This window comes from Carcharodon carcharias, chromosome 20 (assembly GCF_017639515.1).
Source record: "Carcharodon carcharias isolate sCarCar2 chromosome 20, sCarCar2.pri, whole genome shotgun sequence".
Taxonomy (NCBI): domain Eukaryota; kingdom Metazoa; phylum Chordata; class Chondrichthyes; order Lamniformes; family Lamnidae; genus Carcharodon; species Carcharodon carcharias.
Window position 1 is genome coordinate 88,948,142 of NC_054486.1, and position 21,652 is coordinate 88,969,793.

The 21,652-nt window shown below is 40.1% G+C and overlaps 1 protein-coding gene across 1 annotated transcript in view; it reads left to right on the forward strand.

Annotated features, from left to right (window-relative positions):
• The window catches only part of ppp4r4 (protein phosphatase 4, regulatory subunit 4), a 163,599-nt gene that overhangs the window by 133,772 nt on the left and 8,175 nt on the right, over positions 1–21,652 (forward strand). Inside the window, exons 14-17 of the mRNA XM_041214211.1 lie at positions 1,448–1,627; positions 2,645–2,750; positions 13,820–13,967; positions 21,114–21,258. Of these exons, the coding sequence (XP_041070145.1) occupies positions 1,448–1,627; positions 2,645–2,750; positions 13,820–13,967; positions 21,114–21,258 (579 nt within the window). The remainder of the gene's footprint in view (positions 1–1,447; positions 1,628–2,644; positions 2,751–13,819; positions 13,968–21,113; positions 21,259–21,652) is intronic.

Sequence of the window (21,652 nt, forward strand, 5' to 3'; positions counted from 1 at the left end):
TGGCATGCCCGCCTGCAGTCCTCATTGAACAGGGTTGTTCCTTTGCCTCGATGGCAATGGTAGAGTGAAGGATATGCTAGGACATGAGGTTGCACATTGTGGTTGAATACAGTTCTGCTGTTGCTGATGGCATGCTGTGCCTCATGGATGCACACTCTTGAGCTGTTAGGTCTGTTCTAAATCTTTCCCATTTAGTAATGACTAGAAGCATCACAATTCAAATGTTAGGATGCAGCAGAGGATGTGTGCCAGGTGGACCAAATCCACGAGGGAAACTTGGTCATGCTATCACAACAGTTTTGTAATTTTTATTTCGAGATGCGTGCACTGAATTCAGAAGTAATAAGTCCACCAAGACTTGTAGAGATTTTTTTAAAAATTAAAATATTTATTAACAAAATAAAAGATGTCAAGCACATACATAAGACTACAATTACTATTATAATAATTCCTAAAATTCCTAATTAAGCTGACTCCCAGTTACACTCCCTTTAAGGTAGTGGTCCAAAAATAAATTTTATATTTTAAACAGGTCCAACAAATTAACACAATACCCTGGACAATGGAATTCCAAATGGAATTTCTTTAGCTTCAGTTTCGGTAGACAGCAGACTTATGCACAAATGCTGGAGGCTTTATTGATGCTATTGCACGTACTTTTGTTAGTTCTCACATGGCCTTCTCTTGACACACAGCCTCATTCTCCTTTATATATGTTTCTCTGTTTTTAATATGTAAATTCTATTGTTTCATATGTCTTTGAAACTATCTGCCTCACAATATAAAAACCTTCATGTTGCTACTATTTATTGTCAGTAATGTTTGGGAAAAATAAACACATTCCTTAGCCTTGCTTATCTGGCTAGTTATAAACAGATTAAAATCCCTTTGAAATCCAAATCTCCCTTTATCTATCTAAAAATGCAAATTCCCTCGCACCTTACAAACTAAGCTCACATCCATGTTTAATCATTAGCATGTCAAGCACCTAGCTTCTTTTGATGAGTTAAAGCTTGCAGCCTACTTGACTCCAAATGTAATTCAATCACACACAGACAGATCCAACAACATTTACCTCCATAAACCTACTTCATAATAAATCAGACAAATATTATGAAAATTATTATACTTTCATGACAACAATCCCCTCATCCCAAAAGAAAGCATTACAATTCTAGCAAGGAAGTGTATAAATAAAGTAATAAACTGGAATTATTGTATTTTTGAGGCAGGTTTGCAGAAGACATGTTGGTTATAATGGCAATCTTACTTTTGTATTATATACTGCAATACCCCAGTGTGCAATAATTTAATTGATTGTTTAGGCAAGGTATGAACAAGTTACTAAATGTAAATGTTTGGCTTTGTCAAGTATTTGTGTGCATATAGATATAGATAGATAACTGCAATTTAATAGATTTTATTTAATTGGAAATTCTGTTGCCAGGTACATGTTCCTGATCTGATCCCAGCTCTCTCAGTGGCTGAACAGAGAGCTGCCACTTCTTTAAAATGGAGAATACATGAGAAATTGTTATTGACGTTTTCCTGTCTGCCGCAAGTCATTTCAAGTGATCAGATATACTACAAGTTTTTGCCTATGATGTTTAGAATAATGACGACAAATGTAAGACCTATCTCTAATGTAATTTTTAATAATTTTTGAAATAATGTGAAAGCTGTGATACACAATCCCAGATGAAGGGGATTATTTTTCCAATTTGCTTGAGTTTATTTTGTAACTCTACACTAAGGAAGATTCCTAAATCGTGTACAATTATTGTGTGTCTCTTTTTAACAAAGCAATGCAAACACAATTTTAAGACTCACCCAGTTAAAACATTGTAATTTGTACATACTACAAATTTTCTCATAGCCTTCAGCTTGATTTATAAGAAACTAATAGATAATTCTTCTATTCCATTCTGACATTTAAACCTGTTATCACTTTATACTTTTATCCTGTTTGGTTCTGTGGATTTAAACAGATTTAATCCGCAATAGCATTTAAGGCATCCCTTCATATCTGTAACTATATTTTAACAACGGATTAATTCTTCTTGCATACAAACGTCATTTAGATCTCAAATATTTTCTTCAAATACCTAATTTGAAATCAGAAGTCAAATTATATTCACGTTTTTCTGTAGTGTAATTCTCGGCTCTGTTATCGAACTGCCACTTCCATGACTTGGAATATACAAACAGCATATATTTCTGTTGCCTTCTCCATTTATGTCTGCAATATTTCTTTACAATCACTACTTTTAGCGTGCTTTATTTATGTCTGAAGATATTAGGCCATCATTAGAAAATATCATTGTAATCTCAGATGTTAGATAATTATTAATATTCAGATGTTCTGATAGTTTTTTTTGCTTAAGGGGTAGATCATTAGTGACTTGCCTGTTGGCATTTAATTTCAAGCTTGCGTAATTGTTAATTGAGATTCTGTTAAGGCCCCCTGTATGCTTTTATGTTCTTTACCTCATGAAGAACTCTTCAGTAGCAAGCATAATTTAAAATTTAACTTATTATGTCTAGTGCAGGATCTTTGGTATCAATAGATTGTTGCATGACCATTTTTGAAGGAAATGCTAATTCTGAAAACACTAAAATTCAGGTTGGGATTATTATTATCTAGAATGTCCTCCCAGTCCAAAGAGCCTCAGCCAGAACCCTCTGTGTATTTGTTCGGTACAATCGCAAACAGGAGCAAAGGCAGGAAATATGCAGTAAGCTCATTGCACGTAAGTATTCTTTTAAAGTAAATATAGTAAAATAACTTATAGTCTCTCAGTAGATTGTTCTCCCAAACCTGGGAATAGAAATCCCAGAGTAATAGAAGCCAAACCACACATTTTCCTTTTCCAATGCACCATTCCGCATTAAGGAAACAACAAGAAAGAACTTGTATTTATATAGCATATTTCATGACCTTGGAACATTTCAAAGCACTTTGCAGCCAATCAAGGACTTCCGAAGTGTAGCCACTGTTGTAATATAGGAAATGTGGCAGCCGACGTTTGCAGAGAAATGTACCACAAACTGCTGTGAGTTAATGATCAAGTAATCTGTTTTAGATGTTAAATGAGAGATAAGTATTGCCCAGAATACCGGGAGAAGTCCCTTTGCTCTTCTTCAAATAATAATATAGGATTTTATATCTCCCCTTGTTGGAGCTTTGTTTTAACACCTTATCTGTGAGTAGCATCATCCTCAGTACTGGACTGAGGTGTCAGCCTAGATTATGTGCTCCATTCTCTGGAGTGGGATTTGAATCCACAAGCTTCTGACTCAGTGGCAAGAATGCTATCACTGAACCAAGGTTAATTATAGAAAGTCTTTTAAGCCAATAGATTTAGCACATATGCCTAATAAAAGTTGCATTGTGTAAGTGAATAACATAATAATCTAAGCACAAAGAGGAAATTGCATACAAGTTAATTTCTGAGCTTAGTTCTAGGGAAACAACTATCTGACAAGACAAGCTCTAGTCCCAACTTTGTATTTTTGTTGATGTGCTAAATTCGTATTTTTGTTGATGTGCTAAATAAATTCCTATTTGCTGCTGTAGAAGCCCCTTAGGCTGCATAGTGCACCTGGATGATAACTTGATTTTGATAAGATCATTTGTTCAACTCCCATTTGCTTAATCCTCATAGTAGCAACATATGTAACCAAACGAGGAGACAGAGGCCAGAATTGATGATGGTTGGGAAGTGGGAAGGCTGGCAAAATGGTGCAGGAAGGAATTTTCCCACCACCATGCCATTCTACCAGTGTTGAGAAATGTTATAGATTTGATGCCTGTCAATGAGGGGCTAACTCCTGACTCCATGTGGGAGAGACTGCTCAGTGAAATCTGGCAGGCTACTTTGGGGGCCCTCCTTTTTGGGCACTTTAATGCCTATGAAGGGCCCCTACCAGCACCCAATCACTGGGGCCTGCCTGCCAGCTCCCAGCATTCCCTAATCCCACTCCTGTCTTTAAGGACAGCCAGCCACCGAGGTATCCTGTCCCTGCAGTTGCAGCTTCAGCAATGGCCAGCAGCTCTTGAGGGTGAGTCCTGCTGCCAACCAAAGCATGGTCAGCTCCTGCTTTTGGCCCAGGCAGTGGGAATTTTGCCACCCGAGTAAAATTCAGCCTAAGATCTTTTGTTTCCTTACTCTGGTCATGCCTTTAAGCATGGCATGGCATTCATGGTACTTCACTGTCTGATAGGCAGCATGCTTTCTTAATGATCTCATCGATAAAAACATGATCCTGTGTTTTGAATGAAGTGATGCATCATTGCTGTCAAGTGACAGGACTGACTGCCTAACATTGAGTACTTCAAGCACTGCAAAATAACTGCAATCAAAGGAACAATTGAAAGGTCCAGTTGTGTTGGCCTGGACATGTCATTCGCAAGTCTGACAACAGAATTTGCAAACCATCTTCCATTGTGGATAGCAGTCAAATTATCAAAGCAGTGATGGACAGATCAAATGATTTCAAGACACACTCTAAAACAGCTTACAATATTAACCCAATACCTAAGAAGATACAGCCACTAATGGACCACAGTGCGTCATTTCTAGTAGGTTGATTTGAATGAATTTGAGGCTGTGAGGTTGCAAGATTGGGCTGTTGAACACTTGGCATACATTCTGCTAGTCTCATCTGGCTTTCAATTGAACTTGCAGTCCTACATGTGTGTCCAAGATTTGGTTAATCTCCCATCAGTGCACCTCATCAACTGAGATTTGTCTGTTGATTTGACAGGAAACTGTATCATCACAATCTGTCACTTTTTAAAAAAAAAGCTATTACATATGTCAATTACAAATTATGGTTAACAAATCCATACCTTTGATTATTCCCTGAATAAAAGTTTACCCTCAATTGACAAAGCTTAACATCTGTCATAGTGAAAGTGCTGGAATCTAATATTAAGGAGATTGTAGCTTGTTACTTAGAAAATTTCAATGCAATCAGGCAGAGTCAACATGGTTTTGTGAAAGGGAAATCATGTTTGACTAACTTATTAGAGTTCTTTGAGGAAGTAACAAACAACATGGATAAAGGGGAACCTGTGGATGTGGTGTACTTAAATTTCGAGAAGGTATTTGACAAGGTGCTACATCGAAGGTTACTACACAAAATAAAAGCTCATGGTGTGGGGAATAACATATTAGCATGGATAGAGGAATGATTAGCTAACAGGAAACAGAGTAGGCATAAATGGGTCATTTTTGGGTTGGCAGAATATAACAAGTGGAGTGACATGGATGAATGCTGGGGCCTCTACTATTTACTACCTATATCAATGATTTGGATGAAGGGATCAAATGTATAGTTACTAAATTTGCTGATGACACAAATATAGGAAGAAAAGTAAGTTGCAAAGAGGACATGAGGGACCAACAAAGGGATAAAGATAACGTGAGTGGGCATAAAAATTGGCAGATGGAGTATAATGTGGGAAAATGTTAACTTGTCTGCTTTGGCAGGAAGAATAGAAAAGCAGCATATTATTTAAATGGAGAGAGATTGCAGAGGGCTCTGGGTATCCTGGTGCATGAATCACAAAAGGTACTATGCAGGTACAGCAATTGAGTAGAAAGGCAAATGGAATGTTGTTTATTGCAAAGGGATTGAGGTATAGAAGTAGAGGTGTTTTGCTACAGTTGTACTGGGCATTAGTAAGCCCACATCTACAGTACTGTGTACAGTTTTGGTATCTTTATTTAAGAAAGGACATAATTGCATGAGAAGCAGTTCAGAGAAGGTTCACTCGGCTAATTCTTGGGATAAGGGGGTTATCTTACGAGGAAAGGTTGGACAGGCTGGGCCTGTATCTATTTGCTGTTTAGAAGAATGAGAGGTGCTCTTATTGAAACGTACAAGATCCTGAAGGTGCTTGACAGAGTGGGTGCTGAAAGGATGTTTCCACATATGAGAGAGGCTAGAACTAGGGGGCACAGTTTTAAAAATGAGGGATCTCCCATTTAAGGCAGAAATGAGGAGAATTTTTTTTCTGCGGGTTGATTTTGTGGAACCCGCTTCTCCAGAGGATGGTAGAGGCAGGGTCATTGAATATTCTTAAGGTAGAGGTAGATAGATCCTTGACTAACAAGGGAGTCAAAATGTTTTGGGGAAAGGTAGGAAAGTGGCATTGAAGCAACAATCAGATCAGCCATGATCTTATTGAATGGTGGAGCAGGTTCAAGGGGCTGAATGGCCTACTCCTCCTAGTTCATATGACATTAGACTAATTGGTCTGTAGTTAGTCAATTTATTCTTCCCTCCTTCTCAAACAAAAATGTTACATTGACTACTCTTCAGTCTCCTGGAGTAATTTGTTTATCCAGAAAGGATTGGGGAATATTGTGATCGGAACTGCTGCTAACCCCTTTTCTGACTTCCTTCAACGGCTAAAATTTGTGGCTTCAAAGTCTGATGCTTTATTTATTTTGAGTTCTGTTAAGTTTTTTTCAGCCAAATTCGTTTTTACTGTTATTTCAACAATTGTATCATATTTTAGTCTACCTTTCTGTCCTCATTCATACACATCTTTGCCATTTCTTCTTTATGAGGAGGCAGTGGTATAGTGGTATTGTCACTGGACTGGTAATCCAGAGAACTGGGGTAAAGATCTGGGGACCTGGGTTTGAATTTCACCGTGGCAGATGATGCACTTTGGATTCAATAAATATCTGGATTTAAAAGTCTAATGATGACCATGAAACCATTTTCAACTGTCATAAAAACCCATCTGGTTCACTAATGTCCTTTAGGGAAGAAAATCTGCTGTCCTCACCTGGTCTGGACTGCATGTGACCCCAGACCCACAGCAATGTGGTTGACTCTTAAGCATGCCCTCTGAACAAGGGCAATTAGGGATGTGCAATAAATGCTGCCTTTAGTGATCTGACTCTCTTTTGATTTTTGTTTTTTACTTTTCATATAAAAGCCCTTATTATTTCCTTCTTATATTCTAAATGAATCTAACCTCCCTTTACACCTCTCCAGTACACATTCTATATCCCTGATTTTCTTTGCATTGTTGGGCCTAGTGTTATCATGTTAAGTTTCAACTTAGTGTTAATCCCCCAATTAACTCAAGGAGCTCTATTAATTGATGTTCCCCCCCCCCCCCCATCCTGCCCCTCTCACATTTTCTGTTGGAAGCATATATATTTTTGGTTCTTAATGACCTTACCGTAATTCATTATCCTATTTATTGCTGTCATAATTTGAGCCTTCCTATCTCACCAAATGTTGTCTTTATCTTTGTTATCTTTGTTCGTATTACTTTACTATTTTCACAATGAACCTATGTTATCATCCCACTTCATTTCCCAATATGAAATCAAGCAATGCTTACTTCCATATTGGAATAGAAACATCATCTAGAAAACAGTCTTGAGTATTCAAAGAAAAAGTTCTCCACTTTAAACACAGACATTATTTTTAGCCCAATATACCTTGAGATAGTTACAATCACCCAGTGCTATTGTCTTGTTGCTCTTGATGTTGAGATTCATTTTCACTATTTAATAGCTTGTAATAAACATTGAAAGTTTTTGTTCTTTATTCCTTCTGGGGATGTGGGCTCACTGGCAAGGCCAGCATTTGTTGCCCATCCCTAAATGCCCTTGAACTCAGTGGCTTGTTGGACCATTTCAGAGAGCAGTTAATAGTCAATCGCATTGCTGTGCATCTGAGTCACATGTAGGCCAGATCAAGTAAGGCTAGCAGATTTCCTTCCCTAAAGGGCATTAGTGAACCAGATGGGTTTTATGACCATCGATAATAGTTTAACAGTCACCATACTGAGACTAGCTTTATAATTCCAGATTTATTAATTTAATTTAAATTCCACCAGCTGCCATGGTGGGATTTGAACCCGTCCAAAGTAACCCAGAGCATTAGCCTGGGCCTCTGGATTACTAGGCTAGTGATAAAACCCCTATGCCACTATCTCCCAAGGTGTGCCACTTTCTTTCTCATTTAACTCTGTGAATTTATTGTTAATGCAACCTTGCATTTTAAAACTGATAAAAATCCAATATTATTGCAACCAACATCCTTTTTGCTCTCTTGAATTCTCCTACAATTGTTGCCAAGGATATTAAGATCCCAGTCTGTCTAAACCTCTGTATTACAGCCCTTATTGACACTTATTAATTGCTCTTAATCTTCACTGCTGTTTGGGATACTTTGTGAATTCACATATCTATCATTCAACTATCCAATTCTTGGCGATCTTACTCTTTTTATTTCTTCCTCTCACCAATCTGATTAATTACTTTCCTGATTTTCACTGTTATTCTTTCCAAATTCTTTTTTTTTTGCTTTACTTACTGTTTCCACACCGTTTCTTTGCCAATCCATCGCACACAATACTTACCCTCTCTTATCTCCCCCCTCTCCACTCCCATGAAAAGGAAATGATCGAGAGTTCTAGCATCTTCCCCACCCAGCCTTTGGAGGGAAGGTATGGGGTGTTTATTATGGTGAGCCGTTAAGGATTACAGCAGTAAATAACGGTTACCAACATAGTTTTTATGCAATTTGCAGCACACAAAGAAGGATCTACGTCAGTAAGTGAAAAGGGAATTCCTGTCTCTTTCACCAGATCACTGAATAAATACATTGAAAATACTCTTTCAGCCCATTTTAATTCATCCATCCAGAAGCACAGTGCAGCTCTCTATAGCAGTTTTCAATTGTTTCTTAATATACTCTAAATTCTTAAAGCCTAGTGGTATATGTGCACAAATCATTGAAGGTTGCAGGGCAGGTTGAGAAAGAGGTTAATGAAAAAGGCATATGGGATCCTGGGCTTTTAAATGGAAGCATGGAGTACAAAAGCCAGGAAGTTATGATGAACCTTTATGAAAAAATTGGTTTGGCCTTAACTGGAGTCTTGTTTCCAATTTTGGGCCCCACATTTCCAGCAAGATGTGAAGGGTTTGTAGAGGAACCAGAAGAAGATATACAAGAATGGTTCCAGAGATGAGGGCCTTCAGTTATGTGGATAGATTGGAGAAGCTGGCATGCTCTCCTTAGAGAAGAGAAGATTGAGAGGAGATTTGGTTGATGTCTTCAAGATCATGAGGGGTATAAGAATGGATGAGAGAGAAACTGTTCCCATTGGCAAAAGACCAAGAATCATAGGTTACAGATAAGATTATTGGCAAAGGAATAAGAGGCGACATGAGGAAAAACTATTTAATGCAGCGAGTGGTTAGGATCTGCCTGAGAGTGTGGTGGTGGCCGATTTAATCATGGCTCTCAAAAGCGAATTGGAAAAGCACCTTAAGAGAAAATCAGTGCAGGGCTATGGAGAGTGGGAGTAGGACTAACTGAGTTGCTTTTGCAGAGAGCATGGAAACGACAGCCTGAATTATCCTGCTTCTGTGCTGTAAGCATTCTATGAAATGTGCTATATAAATGCAAATTCATTTACATGTTCTTAATTTTGCTTTTGCTTGTTTGAATTTGTCCCACTCTTTTGTAATAATATTTTGGATATATACTTTTCATACTTCTAACCAGCTAGTGTAATTCTATAAGATCACTTCTCAGATGCTTGCTTTCAAGGTCGTAAAGCTCAAGTTTATCCTAGTTTTCCTCATTAATGAGACCTTTTCTATTGAAGTTCAACCCCGTGACTTCTAGTGCCTCCCTTGTGCCTTAGAACCCACAACTAGACATGGGTCAAAATTTCCCCCCCTGTCAGTGGGGCTGGGGGGGGGCGGGGTTGTTCAGTTCAAGAGTGGGTACGTGCAGGCGTGCCTCCGATCGGCGCCCCTGATTTTACGTGGGCGGGCCAATTAAGGCCTGTCCAGCGTGTCACATGAGTTGGGACATGTCCATCACTTTTAGTTAAACTTCTATTAAATTTTTAAAAACCTACATGAAACCTCTGAAGCCCGCTGGGGCTCCTGGCCTGCCCGCCAACCTCCTTTAACTGCTGCAATTACTTTTTAAATGGCCTCAATTGGCCGTTGACAGGTTGGCGGGCACACAGCTGATTCGGCTGCGCCCCTGCCGACCTGAAAATTGAAATGACGCAGGAGTTCCGCCCGACGTCATCCCGCATCATTTTACGCATCGGCATGCAGGTCCCGCCTGTCCCGCATGCCGACCGCGAAATCCTGCCTATCGTACTCAAGATGCCTAGAGCACTGTACAGTTTAACTGCAACTTCTTCTGACTTAAATTTTAATGTTCTGGCTTTATATTCAGACATCAATTAGTTTGGTCCTTTATTGGATGAAAGTATTTTACCATCTGGTCAAACAATTCTCTTCAGTCTCTCTCAGCTTTATCCTACTCTCTTTCAACACCATTCATGTCGTGTGTGTATATCTCATTTGCCCCTATGTGCAGTATATTGTGCTTGTCCACATCAAATTTAATCAACCCATGTACTTACTTTGTCCAACCCATTCAGTAAGCTCTCAATTGCTGTGTTGATTCTGTTGCAGCTCCCAGTCTGGTTTCATCTGCAAATTTGACCACTTTGCAATGAGTTCCTGAGTCTAAATTATTTATGACATGAGGAACTGTACTGATCCCAACACCAAGCCTTAGGCCATTCTCTTGTTTTTGCTACCATCTCCCACTCCAATGTAACTCCTTTATGAGTAACTGTCTTTTCTACCTTTCAACCAGTTTCTTACCCATTCATAATCAGATTTAATTTGACTTCTCTCTGTTTTGAGTTCGACCAATAATCTTTCGTCTTTGGAACTTTTTCAAATGCTTTTTGGGTTTTTCACAGTGCACTTGGAAAGTCATTACATCAAAGAAGTCAAGGAGATTGGCTAGACAGGATCTTTTCCTTTTGGCTACTGTTCCTTTGATTGTTTTTTACATATAGTGCTCAAGTTTGACCCTGGTGGTCAGTTCCATTATTTTCCATGAAAGACAAGTGAGATTCATTGGTCTTACTTGCTGATGTATATTTGGTCAAGGGTTTGGATGTGGGCACTTCATTGGCTTGTTTCCAATTGACTGGATATCCACATGTCCGGTGACTCTATCACTGGCTGTGAGTGTCTCACAAATCTCCCTAGTTTCTTTTGCTTTAAATATAGTCTATCCCTGCTACTTATTTGTTTTGTGCTCTCTTAGCCTGTACGCAGGACTTCCAACTCATTTGTATCAACTTCATTGATTTTACTTAGGATTTTTTTTTGGTGAGGTGACAGATGGTGTTCAAATTTTAGATTGTGAAGAATTTGGAGAAAGCAATTATTAGGATAAGCAGAAAAAAATTATGGGGAGAAATTTTTCTCTGTCGGGGGGCTGGATGAGAGTGGGTGCAGGCGGGCACACAGCTGATTGCTGCCCATGATTGGCTGCGTGCTGCCATATTACGTGGGCAGGCCAATTAAGGCCCACCCAGAGTGACACGCACCCAGGTGCGCTGAGTGCTCCCTGTGCGGTGTCATGTCTGCAAAATTTTTTTCTTTTTCTTTATTAAAATTTTTAAAAAACAAACTAATCTCCGAGGCAGCTCTGTGCCTCAGGGAGTTTTCCGCGTTGTTTCACGTGCATGCGCGAAAGAGTGCAGGCCCCAAACTCAGCCTTCCCCCACTGCACCCGCACAGGGAGCACTCCGCGCCCGGGTGCGTGTCACTCTGGGTGGGCCTTAATTGGCCTGCTCATGTAATATGGCAGCTCGCAGTCAATCATGGGCAGCAATCAGCTGTGTGCCCGCCCGCACCCACTCTCTAAAATTCTCCCCATAATTTTTTTTCTGTTTTATCCTAACAATTGCTTTCTCCAAATTTTTCACAATCTAAAATTTGAGCGCTATCTTCAGCTCAGTTCATTATTTAAATGGCCTTAATATGCCTTTGGCAGTTCGGCAGGCGTGCTGCTGATTCCAGTGCTCGCCTGCCGAACTGAGGATCTGAATGACGCGCGGTGACGTTGGGAAGCACGGCCGTTGTCCCTGTGTGTCATTTTATGCATCGGTGAGCAGGGGCGGACCCCGCTCGTCAACCCGAAGATTCTGGCCTATGTTCTAAAGTTTTGCTTCTTGGTTAGTTCCATTTGCATTTTCTTTGGTTTTATCCTTTCTCCAATTGTCTCATTACTGTTTTAGTTCTAATTTATTACTATTCTGCTTAACCTGTGCTGTTCTTTTCTATATAACTAACTATATAACTCCACTAACTTTTTTATGGATCAGGAGTGAGTTCTGAAGTAATTTAAGCCATGACTGTATACTTTAGAGTGAGTTTAGCGCATTATTTAAATTTACACCTTTTAATTTTTTATTGAATATATAAGCGATTCTTTGCACCTATATCTATTTCTAATGTGAAAAACCTTATCTGAAGAGCATCTATTTTCTGGGAGTTGCATGCCTTGGCTGCTCACCCATCTAGCCTAATATCATGTGAGAGGAGTGCAGGAATTCATCCAACCTGAATTTTGCAAAGAACTTAGTTTTATCCTTTAGATGTAAAGAACATATTGTTATTTCATTTTTATGATGCTAGAATAAGATAAATGTGCCACTTGCATTGGCGTTAGATTAGTAGGAAAAGATCCTTCCCCATCATTCAGTTAACGCTGAGGGCAATTTCACAAGATTTTGTTCCGACTGCATAACTTTAATGCTACTGCTTGGAATAACTGTGTCAGCTGTGGCTCTTACCTCTGAGCCACAAGCTTTTCTGGGTTCAAGTACAACTCCAGGACCTGAACACAAAAATTAAGGCTGACACTCTAGTGCAGTACTAAAGGAATGCTGCACAATCGGAAGTGCATCTTTTGGAGGAGATGTTAAACCGAGGTCCCATCTGCCCTCCCAGACGGACATAAAAGCTGCCATGGCACTATTTTGAAGAGGAGCAGGGGAATTTCCCTGTTTTACTGACCCATACTTATTCCTCAGTTGATATCACACAAACAGATTTTATGGTCATTATCACATTGCTGTTTGTGGGAGCTTGTTGTGCACAAATTGGCTGCCGCATTTCCTACATTACGGGAGTGACTGCACTTCAAAAGTATATGATTCTTTAGAGATGTAGTTTGATGGAGAGTTATCCCTTTTAGAATTTCTTTTCACGAACCATTAAGTTTATTCCCTCATTCTTTTGTCTCTTGTGAGCCTTTGTCATGAATATCACATCCTACTTCCGATGGTAGACCAACGTCTTACTTATCAATGACTATAATGTTATTTTTAATCAATTAAAAAAATAGTCGAGTCAAAGCATTACTAAAAGGCTTTAGCAGAACGATTTCCTTAACTGATATGTAAAAAAACAAATTCTGAACATTTTTGCCAACATGTCACTGATGAGAAAAAGCTTTGCTGGGGTACATTTAACAGCACCGCAAAAATCCCAAAAGGCGCTGATTTCCCTATGATTTTCGAGTTGTTTGGAAGATTTATTTCACGTGATAGGCGGCTAAAGGTGCACAATTTTCTCTATATTCTATCGTGCATCATCTATAAAATTAGCCATCTGTAAATTTCAAATATATATCTTACTGCTGGAAATATACAGCAGCTGAGTTAACATCTGTAAAGAGAAAAGACAAGTTGTTGGCATTTTGGGTGTATAATCCCTAAAACATCAATAATCTAGTGTGCTCTCTTCACTTGGCCTTCCAGTAATTTCTATTTTTATTTTAGATGTCCAGCCTGTACCTTTTTTTAAAGAAAAAGCTGTTTATTTGTAATAGCGGGTATTTTGAAATAGAAGCAGAGACTGTGATGAAACCACAAAATGTGCTGCATTAAAAAAAAACCCTTTTGTTCGATTAATTAAAACATTGTACTTTCCTGCTCCAGAACTTGGTCAAGGAAGAAGTTGCTGGAACAGACTAAGATTTCTTGACACTTGTGAATGTATCATGGATCTGTTTTCAAAAGCCTTCTTCTGTAAATACTTTTTCCTGCCTGTACTTGAACTTTCAAATGATCCTGTTCCAAATGTAAGGTAAGTAGATCATTGCTATATTGCTACATATTATATGCTTGTTGCTTGGCACCATTTTGTAATAACCTTTTTAACTCTTGTAAAGGAGAAGAGCTCATTTCATGCTCCAACTGGCACTGCTACAGAGTATGTGGCAACCTCATAACAGTGTCAAAGTTTCCTTTGGTAGCACAAATATTTAGGCTTAGCTCGAGCATCTGATGAATATTCTCTGCTGCATCAGTGTGAAATTTTTATTTTTCACAGCTACTCTTTGAGACTGAATGAACTGAAACTGATATTTCAAGCTTTGGAGTTGTTAATGCATAGCACGGGATATCAGGTTATTCAGATTAACCAGATATAATCCAAAGCAAATTTAAAGTAATGCCTAATACTTTGTGAAAAAACCTTTTTGGGAGTAGAAAACTACACCTCTGGAGATGAAGAATGGTTTAACAAAACAGAACCATTGGGGGAAATTTTAACCTATCGGGGTGGGTGGGTGTTGGTGGGCGGCTAGTTAATAGAATAAAAATTGCTGGCATGCCAGGAACTCACCGAATTTTGCATCTAACTCAAGCATGTTCATTAGCACATGGGAAACCCCAGCAGGCCAGCTGAGTCTGACATTTGACTTTGTTATAAGGCAATTGAATGGAGTTTTAACACTGGATTCTGTGTTTAGCTCTCAATGCTCGGGTTTCCCAGAACTTGAAACAAGGTGAGAAGACAGTGAGGATTGACCGGACTGAGCAAGTGACAGGCAAGAATACTGAGACACAACAGCTGCTGCTTTGCCTAAGTGAAATGATTTGTTCTGGGAGTGTGCTTTCATTGCTTTGGAGGTGATTTCCAACACTTTGGCAGTCATTTATGTTGCTTTCAATTTTTGTGCCTTTGATCTGCACTTCTCTGCTGTCCAACTTCAGATCAGCATGGAAGCTGCTTATGCAGCTCTATCTTGGATCTCTGATGAGGGATAGGAGGAGTAGTAGTAACCTTCTCCTCAAGTGCCTGCCACTCTACAGGACAGAGGGGATAAACACAGAGCATTAACTTGCATGAGGCAGTAGCCTGAGCACAGAATATACAGGTAGAGGATTAGCCTCTGGACATGACTGAGCACCAGTGCCTGCAGAGGCTCATATTTCCTATCAGATGGTTGCTGACGTTTTCAGCCTCCTGGAAGAAGACTTTCTGCCAAGTGGAGCAGGTGGGCATGCACTACCAGTTGCAGTCAATGTCACAATAGTCTTGAATTTCTTCTCCTCCAACTCCCTCCAGGAACCTGCTGGTGACACTTGTAGAATTTCACAATCTGCTGCCCAAAAGTCTATCTGCAGGTGACAGATGTCATGTTTGCCAGGGCCACCACCTACGATCACTTCGCTACTATGAGTCCAGTCAGAATGAGATAGCCCTCACATATGCTTCTCTGACTGAATTCCCACAGGGAGTCATTGATTATACACTTGTGGCAATCTGGGTTCCCCCAGGCCACCTAGCAGTATTCATCAATGGAAAAGGACTACACTCCATTAATATTCATTTGGTATGCAACCACTGAAAGATGTTCTGTGATGCATGTTCTGTGAAAGTTACCCAAGAAGTTGCCATGATGCCTTCAACCTGTGCCAGTCCCCCAAAGCATCTCCAAGCAGTTCCAGCGGTTGTTTTCTTGGAGATGAGGGTTATCCTCTAAGGGGCTGATTGTTGACACTTGTGAAAAGCCCTACCACTGATACCCAGGAAAGGTACGACTGAAGCCACATGAGCACAAGTGGTCATTGAGCAAGCCATCAGGATGCTGAAGATGATGACTGTTCTACATCTTCAGAGGGGGAGCCTGATGTGCTGAGGGCAAATCCAGCTATGGTTGCCCAAGATGGACTGATTCAGACGTGCTTCAGATAATCTGAGGCAATGCAGCCATCTGGCATGTCAGTTCTGAAACAACTGTCTGTCCTTCTGCTCCCAGCACACAGCACTTATTCAAGCCAAGAGCTAGGGAGCACTTTGCTGCACTTCATTGAAGCGCTGAATGGCCAAGGCAAGGCTTTCCTCCATCCTATTTAAGATATGGTAGACTGTGCAGGCCATATTGGTAAGGATAAGCATGTACTTGGCTGCCTGCTGCATCTGATGGTCCATGAAGATGGTCACCCTTTCCATGGGCATAGGCACCTGTTCAAATGCTTGAGACATCATGGCACTCATGCTAGAGGTAGACTTGTCCAATCACTGTACAGTTGTGCAGCTGGAAAGGCTGATAGACTTTCACACATTTTCTGTTGCAGCTTCAGAGTAGTCCTCATCATTGGTGAACTCTGATGCTCAGCATTTGCATGCAGTTGAGCAGAGCTTGAAGGATCCCGCGCCTGAGATGGGGCCTCTCCATTGCCGTACTTGATCCTGCTCACTTCTGATGTACGCAACAACCTGCCTTGCTGGCCCTACTGAGGTGTACTTATCTGAGCTGATGGAGGGTGTATATGAGTCATGTGACAGTGCATCCTCTTAGGAATCCTCATCCTCCCCTGGCAGTAGCTGCTTAAGGGATACTTGTGGGACCTATGGAAGATGAAAGATGAAGATGAATCAGAACTGACAAGGTAAGAGGATGCTAAACCGCATTGTGCATATCATATTTTTGTGACTACTGACAAGGAGTCCACATGAGTGAGTGTTGTTTGCCATCTGTTTGTGTGACATTTATTTCTGTCACCATGTATCTGTGAGGCCCCCTTATCTCCCATCACCAATTATCAGGCGCATAAAGTTCTGTCTTAACTCCAGCACTTCCTCCTCTACTGCTGTCAGGGCTGCTATTATGGGAGAACTACCTCTGGTTCTCTGTCTCTTTCCTGCAAGGAAATAAAGGAGAAAGCTATGTGTGGAATGTTTAGGAAGAATGGAAGGATGATGTTTGTGAAAGGTCACTGTGAGGGGTGTGTGTGACATTGCAAAATGACTGAGCCCCTTTGGAGGCTGGTTAGAAAGGGATTTGATGAGGTGCCTTGGGAGAAGGATGGGTTCACCTGCCAGGTGTGCTGATCTGAGGAGTTATATTCAGACCATCCTGCTCTCATGCCCACATGTCCATCCATGGCCTGCTGCAATATTCCAGTGAAGCTCAATGCAAACTGGAGGAACAGCACCTCATCTTCCAATTAGGCACTTTACAGTCTTCTGGACTTAACATTGAGTTCAACAACTTCAGACCATGAACTCTCTCCTCCATCCCCCTGCCCCCCCCCCCCCCCCCCCCCCCCACCGCCACCCCCACCTTTTTGTTCCCCTTTTTTCTATATTCATTTTTATTTAAAATTTTTTTTTTCCCACTTACTTTCATTATTATTATTTTTCAAATTTATTTCCATTTTTATTCATTGTTTTATCTCCAGCTTTTCAATCCCCCCCCTCCCCCGACTATGGCCATCTGACACTTTCCAGAGCGCTTACCCTGGTCCTGCCATTATCACATTCTGCTTTCCACTCTTAATGTCACCATTAGCACCTCCTTTAGCCAGTACCACCACTATTAACAACCCTTTGATCTTTTGTTTATGGCCTTCTATCCAGCTTCACCTATTCCATCTCTCTTAAACAGTATATATTTCACCACATTTCTATTTCCCTTTAGCTCTGAAGAAGTCATTTGGACTCGAAACATTAACTCTGCCTTTCTCTTCACAGATGCTGTCAGACTTGCTGAGTTTTTCCAGCATTTTTTGTTTTTGTTTCAGATTTCCAGCATCCGCAGTAGTTCGCTTTTATCCCTAAACATGTCTCCTCTCAAATCCATACCCACCTATCCTGGTATTCCATGTTTGAATGTCTCCAAACAGGTTTCCACTCCAGCCATAGTAACAAAACTGCTGTTATCAAAGTCACAAATGACATCCTTTGTGACAGTGACAAATATAAACCCCTCCTCATCCTTTTTGACCTGTCTATAGTCTTTGAGATCATTGATCACTCCATCCTCCTCCACTGTGAACCAGCTGAGTGGGACTGCTCTCACCAGTTCTGTGTTTATCAACCTAATCATAGCTAAAGTATCACTTGCAATGGCTTTTCTTACTGCTCCCGCACTTCTGGTGTTCCCCAGGGATCTATCATGCATGCTGCCCCTTGTTGACATCATTCAAATGCACTACCTCTACCACCACCTCCTTTGAATCCTCCACTGTTGCTAAATTATCAGACTGATTATCATTATTGGATGAGAAGAAGTTCCCTTCAATTAATATTGGGAAGATTGAAGCCATTGTTTTTGGTCTCCAATCCAAACTCCATTCCCTAACTACCGACTCCATCCCTTTCCTTGGCAAGACTGTTTGCAACCTGCGTGACTGATGTGACACCAAGATGAGCTTCTGATCACATCTTTGCGCCATCAATAAGCCCAGCTAAGACTCTGTAACATTGTCCAACCTTGCCCCTGTTTCATCTCGTTTGCTGCTCAAACCCTCATTCATTGTTTTGTTATCTTCTAGACTTGATTATTCCAATGTACTCTTGGCTGGTGTTTTACATTCTACCCATCATAAACTTGAGGCCATCCAAAACTCTGCTACCTATGTCCTAATTTACATCTGGTCTGCTTCTCCTATGACCCTTGTGCTTGCTGACCTACATTGCCTGCTGGTCAAAGTCTTGATTTTAAAATCTCATCCATGTTTTTAAATCTCTCCATGGCCTGGCCTGGCCCCTCCCTATCTGAGTAATACCCTCCAACCTCTCAATCCTCATATCTGGGCTCATCTAATTCTGGCCTCTTGGTCATCCCAACTTTAATCGCTGCACCTTGTTGACTGTCCTTCTCTTGGCTCTTCATTGCTGCCCTTGCCATCCATTCTGCCTGAATAGGAGGGAGGCAAAGGGAGTGGGGGGTGGGAAGCAGCAAAAGGAACAGGAGAAAAACAGTGGAGAGAGTAGATGAAGAGTGGTGAAGGGGACAGGAGGGAGAGGGGCGAAGCGGCAAAGGTACTGGGGACACCGTGAAGGGAAGCAGTCAATGGCAGTGGGAGGGAGCGAGAACAGTGTTGCATATTATTTTTGTCTATGATCTGCATCACCTTTAATGCAGGCAGCTGATGTCACTGTCAGTGATGTCACAGGAACTGACACTACATATGCACGTGTGCGGGGAGTGCACCCTCTGCAATTATGGTATTAGCAAATGCATCCTTGGGTTAAATATTCATTTCCAGATAGTTCTGACATAGTGTAAGATATTTGGATGATTCAAGGCTTGTTAGAACTGCACTTTGAATTTTGAAATATGCTAAAATGTGAACAAACATTCCAAACCAAAACTGAAGCAACAACTCCAGATTACACCTAGAAAAATGTGCAATATTGTAGGTTTAATGAATAAAAAAATTTGATAATGGTTTTTATTGCAAAACATAACTTTGAAAATGTAGAAAAAGAATTCTCGTAAAATAGGCAACGATGTGCTACTGGTATGCTGTAAATTACAATGTACAGTTTCGCAATTAATATATGGCTAAAGTTTGTTGCACTTGCCAAAATTTAGTCTGTGCTGAAATGGCCTTCTGGTGGATACCTACTTAAACAACTACAGCTTTGTTTTAGAAAATTAATTGTTCTAGAAAATAATAATGTATTGTTTTTATTATACGTATATACGAATGCACACACACAAATGGGAGGTGTTTAGATTTTATTTTTGTTATTAGCAAAATAAAGTTTTAAATTATATTAGTAAAATTCTTAATTGTTTTTAAACCATTATCTATATATTATGGTAAAGGGCAGGAATGCTATATAGAATTACACTACTGTATAGGGTGGAGGAAAGGTGGATCACTGATTTTAAGGTTTCTTGAATTGTTCGATTGTTCATTCACTGGAATCAACTTATCTATGAGATGAACAAAAAGCAAACATGTTGCTGATACTAGCATATACGGAAACAAAAAATGAAAGTACTGGACATAATCGGAAGTATCTATGAAGTAAAGTCTTCCAGTCCGACAAAGAGTCCGTATGTGAAATGTTAACTTGTTTATTGTCTCCGTAGATGCTGCCCGATTGGCTAGTGTATTTCCAGAGGTTTTTTAGTTTTGTAACATGTTCTACTTAGTAAATAAACTGAATTGAACCTCATTGGAGCACTCAGTAATCCAATATGCTCGCCAGACAATATTTTAGGGTATGGTTAATAATTGCCTAGCAGTCATATCTTTTCAAATAAGTATCTGAGGGGAATTCTAAACCTGCAACCAATGACCTAATGAGCAAGGTGGGCCTAGCTGGACAAGCATCAGGATCCTTCACAGTGGTATGGGCTGGTATGCCATTACTCATTGAACAGCAGCACAGATTGGAATTCCTCAAAACTTCTCTGGCTTGTGCAGTTAGGGTGTCTCCCTCTGGAGGTAGAATGTCCACTCCTTTTCAAACAATTGGAATTTCTACCTGGGTATAATTCTCAACAATTTTGTTTGGAGAACCTTGGATTAAGTATGGTGATGGGCTTATATGAATGTCACACTGTCAGCTGACCAAAAAAAAATGCTGTGTTAATTCTAGGTTTATGGATGGTGCAGCTGTGAATGTGAGTGCTTGTACAGAACTCATTAGAAAGCATCATCCACTCCATGTAAATACAGTTGTAAATTCTGAATAAATCCCCCAGCCCCATTCTCTGGTTTGACACCTAATGATTGTAAACTACACACCAGTAATTACATATCACAGGCCTGAGTATTTAAAATGAATCATAAATTATCTGTTTCAGCAGCTTAGCAAAGATACCCTCCCACTGATGTTCTTATACTTTAACCCAACAATCTAAAGCAGCATTAAAGGCTGTAAAGTCGTCTCATCATCCTCTGCCCGCCTCCACCCTACCCCCAACACCACCCCTCTTTACCAGACGCACAACTACGTTTTGGAAAATGTGTGACAATAGATCTCAACATAGCAGATCATATCACCTAAGAAAATGTCCATTTGATGACCTAACTGAATTGTAGAAAAAATATTAGGAATTATTTTCATTGTGGGGTTTGCATTTTGTTAGGTTGCAAACCGTTTTGAAAATACAAAGGTTTTTTTTTCAAAAGACTGACATTAGTGCTGGTGGTGTGCTGTAACTCTCAATATATGGTTTCATGTTTATTCTTCCAGGATTAAATTCTGTTACATGCTGCCAAAATTGAAGTCTGCATTGAAACTGCCTGCTGACAAATACCTACTTCAACAACTAGAGCTTTGTGTTAGGAAATTACTGTGTCAGGAAAAGGACAAAGATGTCACAGCGATAGTGAGAATTGTATGTTTGCTGCTTACAACTTTTTTGATTATTCTGCGATCGGTCTTGAATTGTTACACTTGTTCAATGCTTTTTTTTTAAATTCATTCACGGGATGTGGGCTTCGCTGGCTGGGCCAGCATTTATTGCCCATCCCTAAGTTGCCCTTGAGAAGGTGGTGGTGAGCTGCCTTCTTGAACCTTGTGACTAAATCAGTGGTTCATTTGAAAGGAAAATGCATTTGATCTTTAGTACTAATGCTATGCTTTTTATACAACTTTTTTGCTTGTAAATTGTTTAATATTCAAACAAAATTGGCTATCACATGGCAGAGTTTGCTGTACCAAAAATATGGCACCTGAACATCATCCATTATTAATATGCAAATTAGCCAGGAACTTGTAGGGAGGAAGAG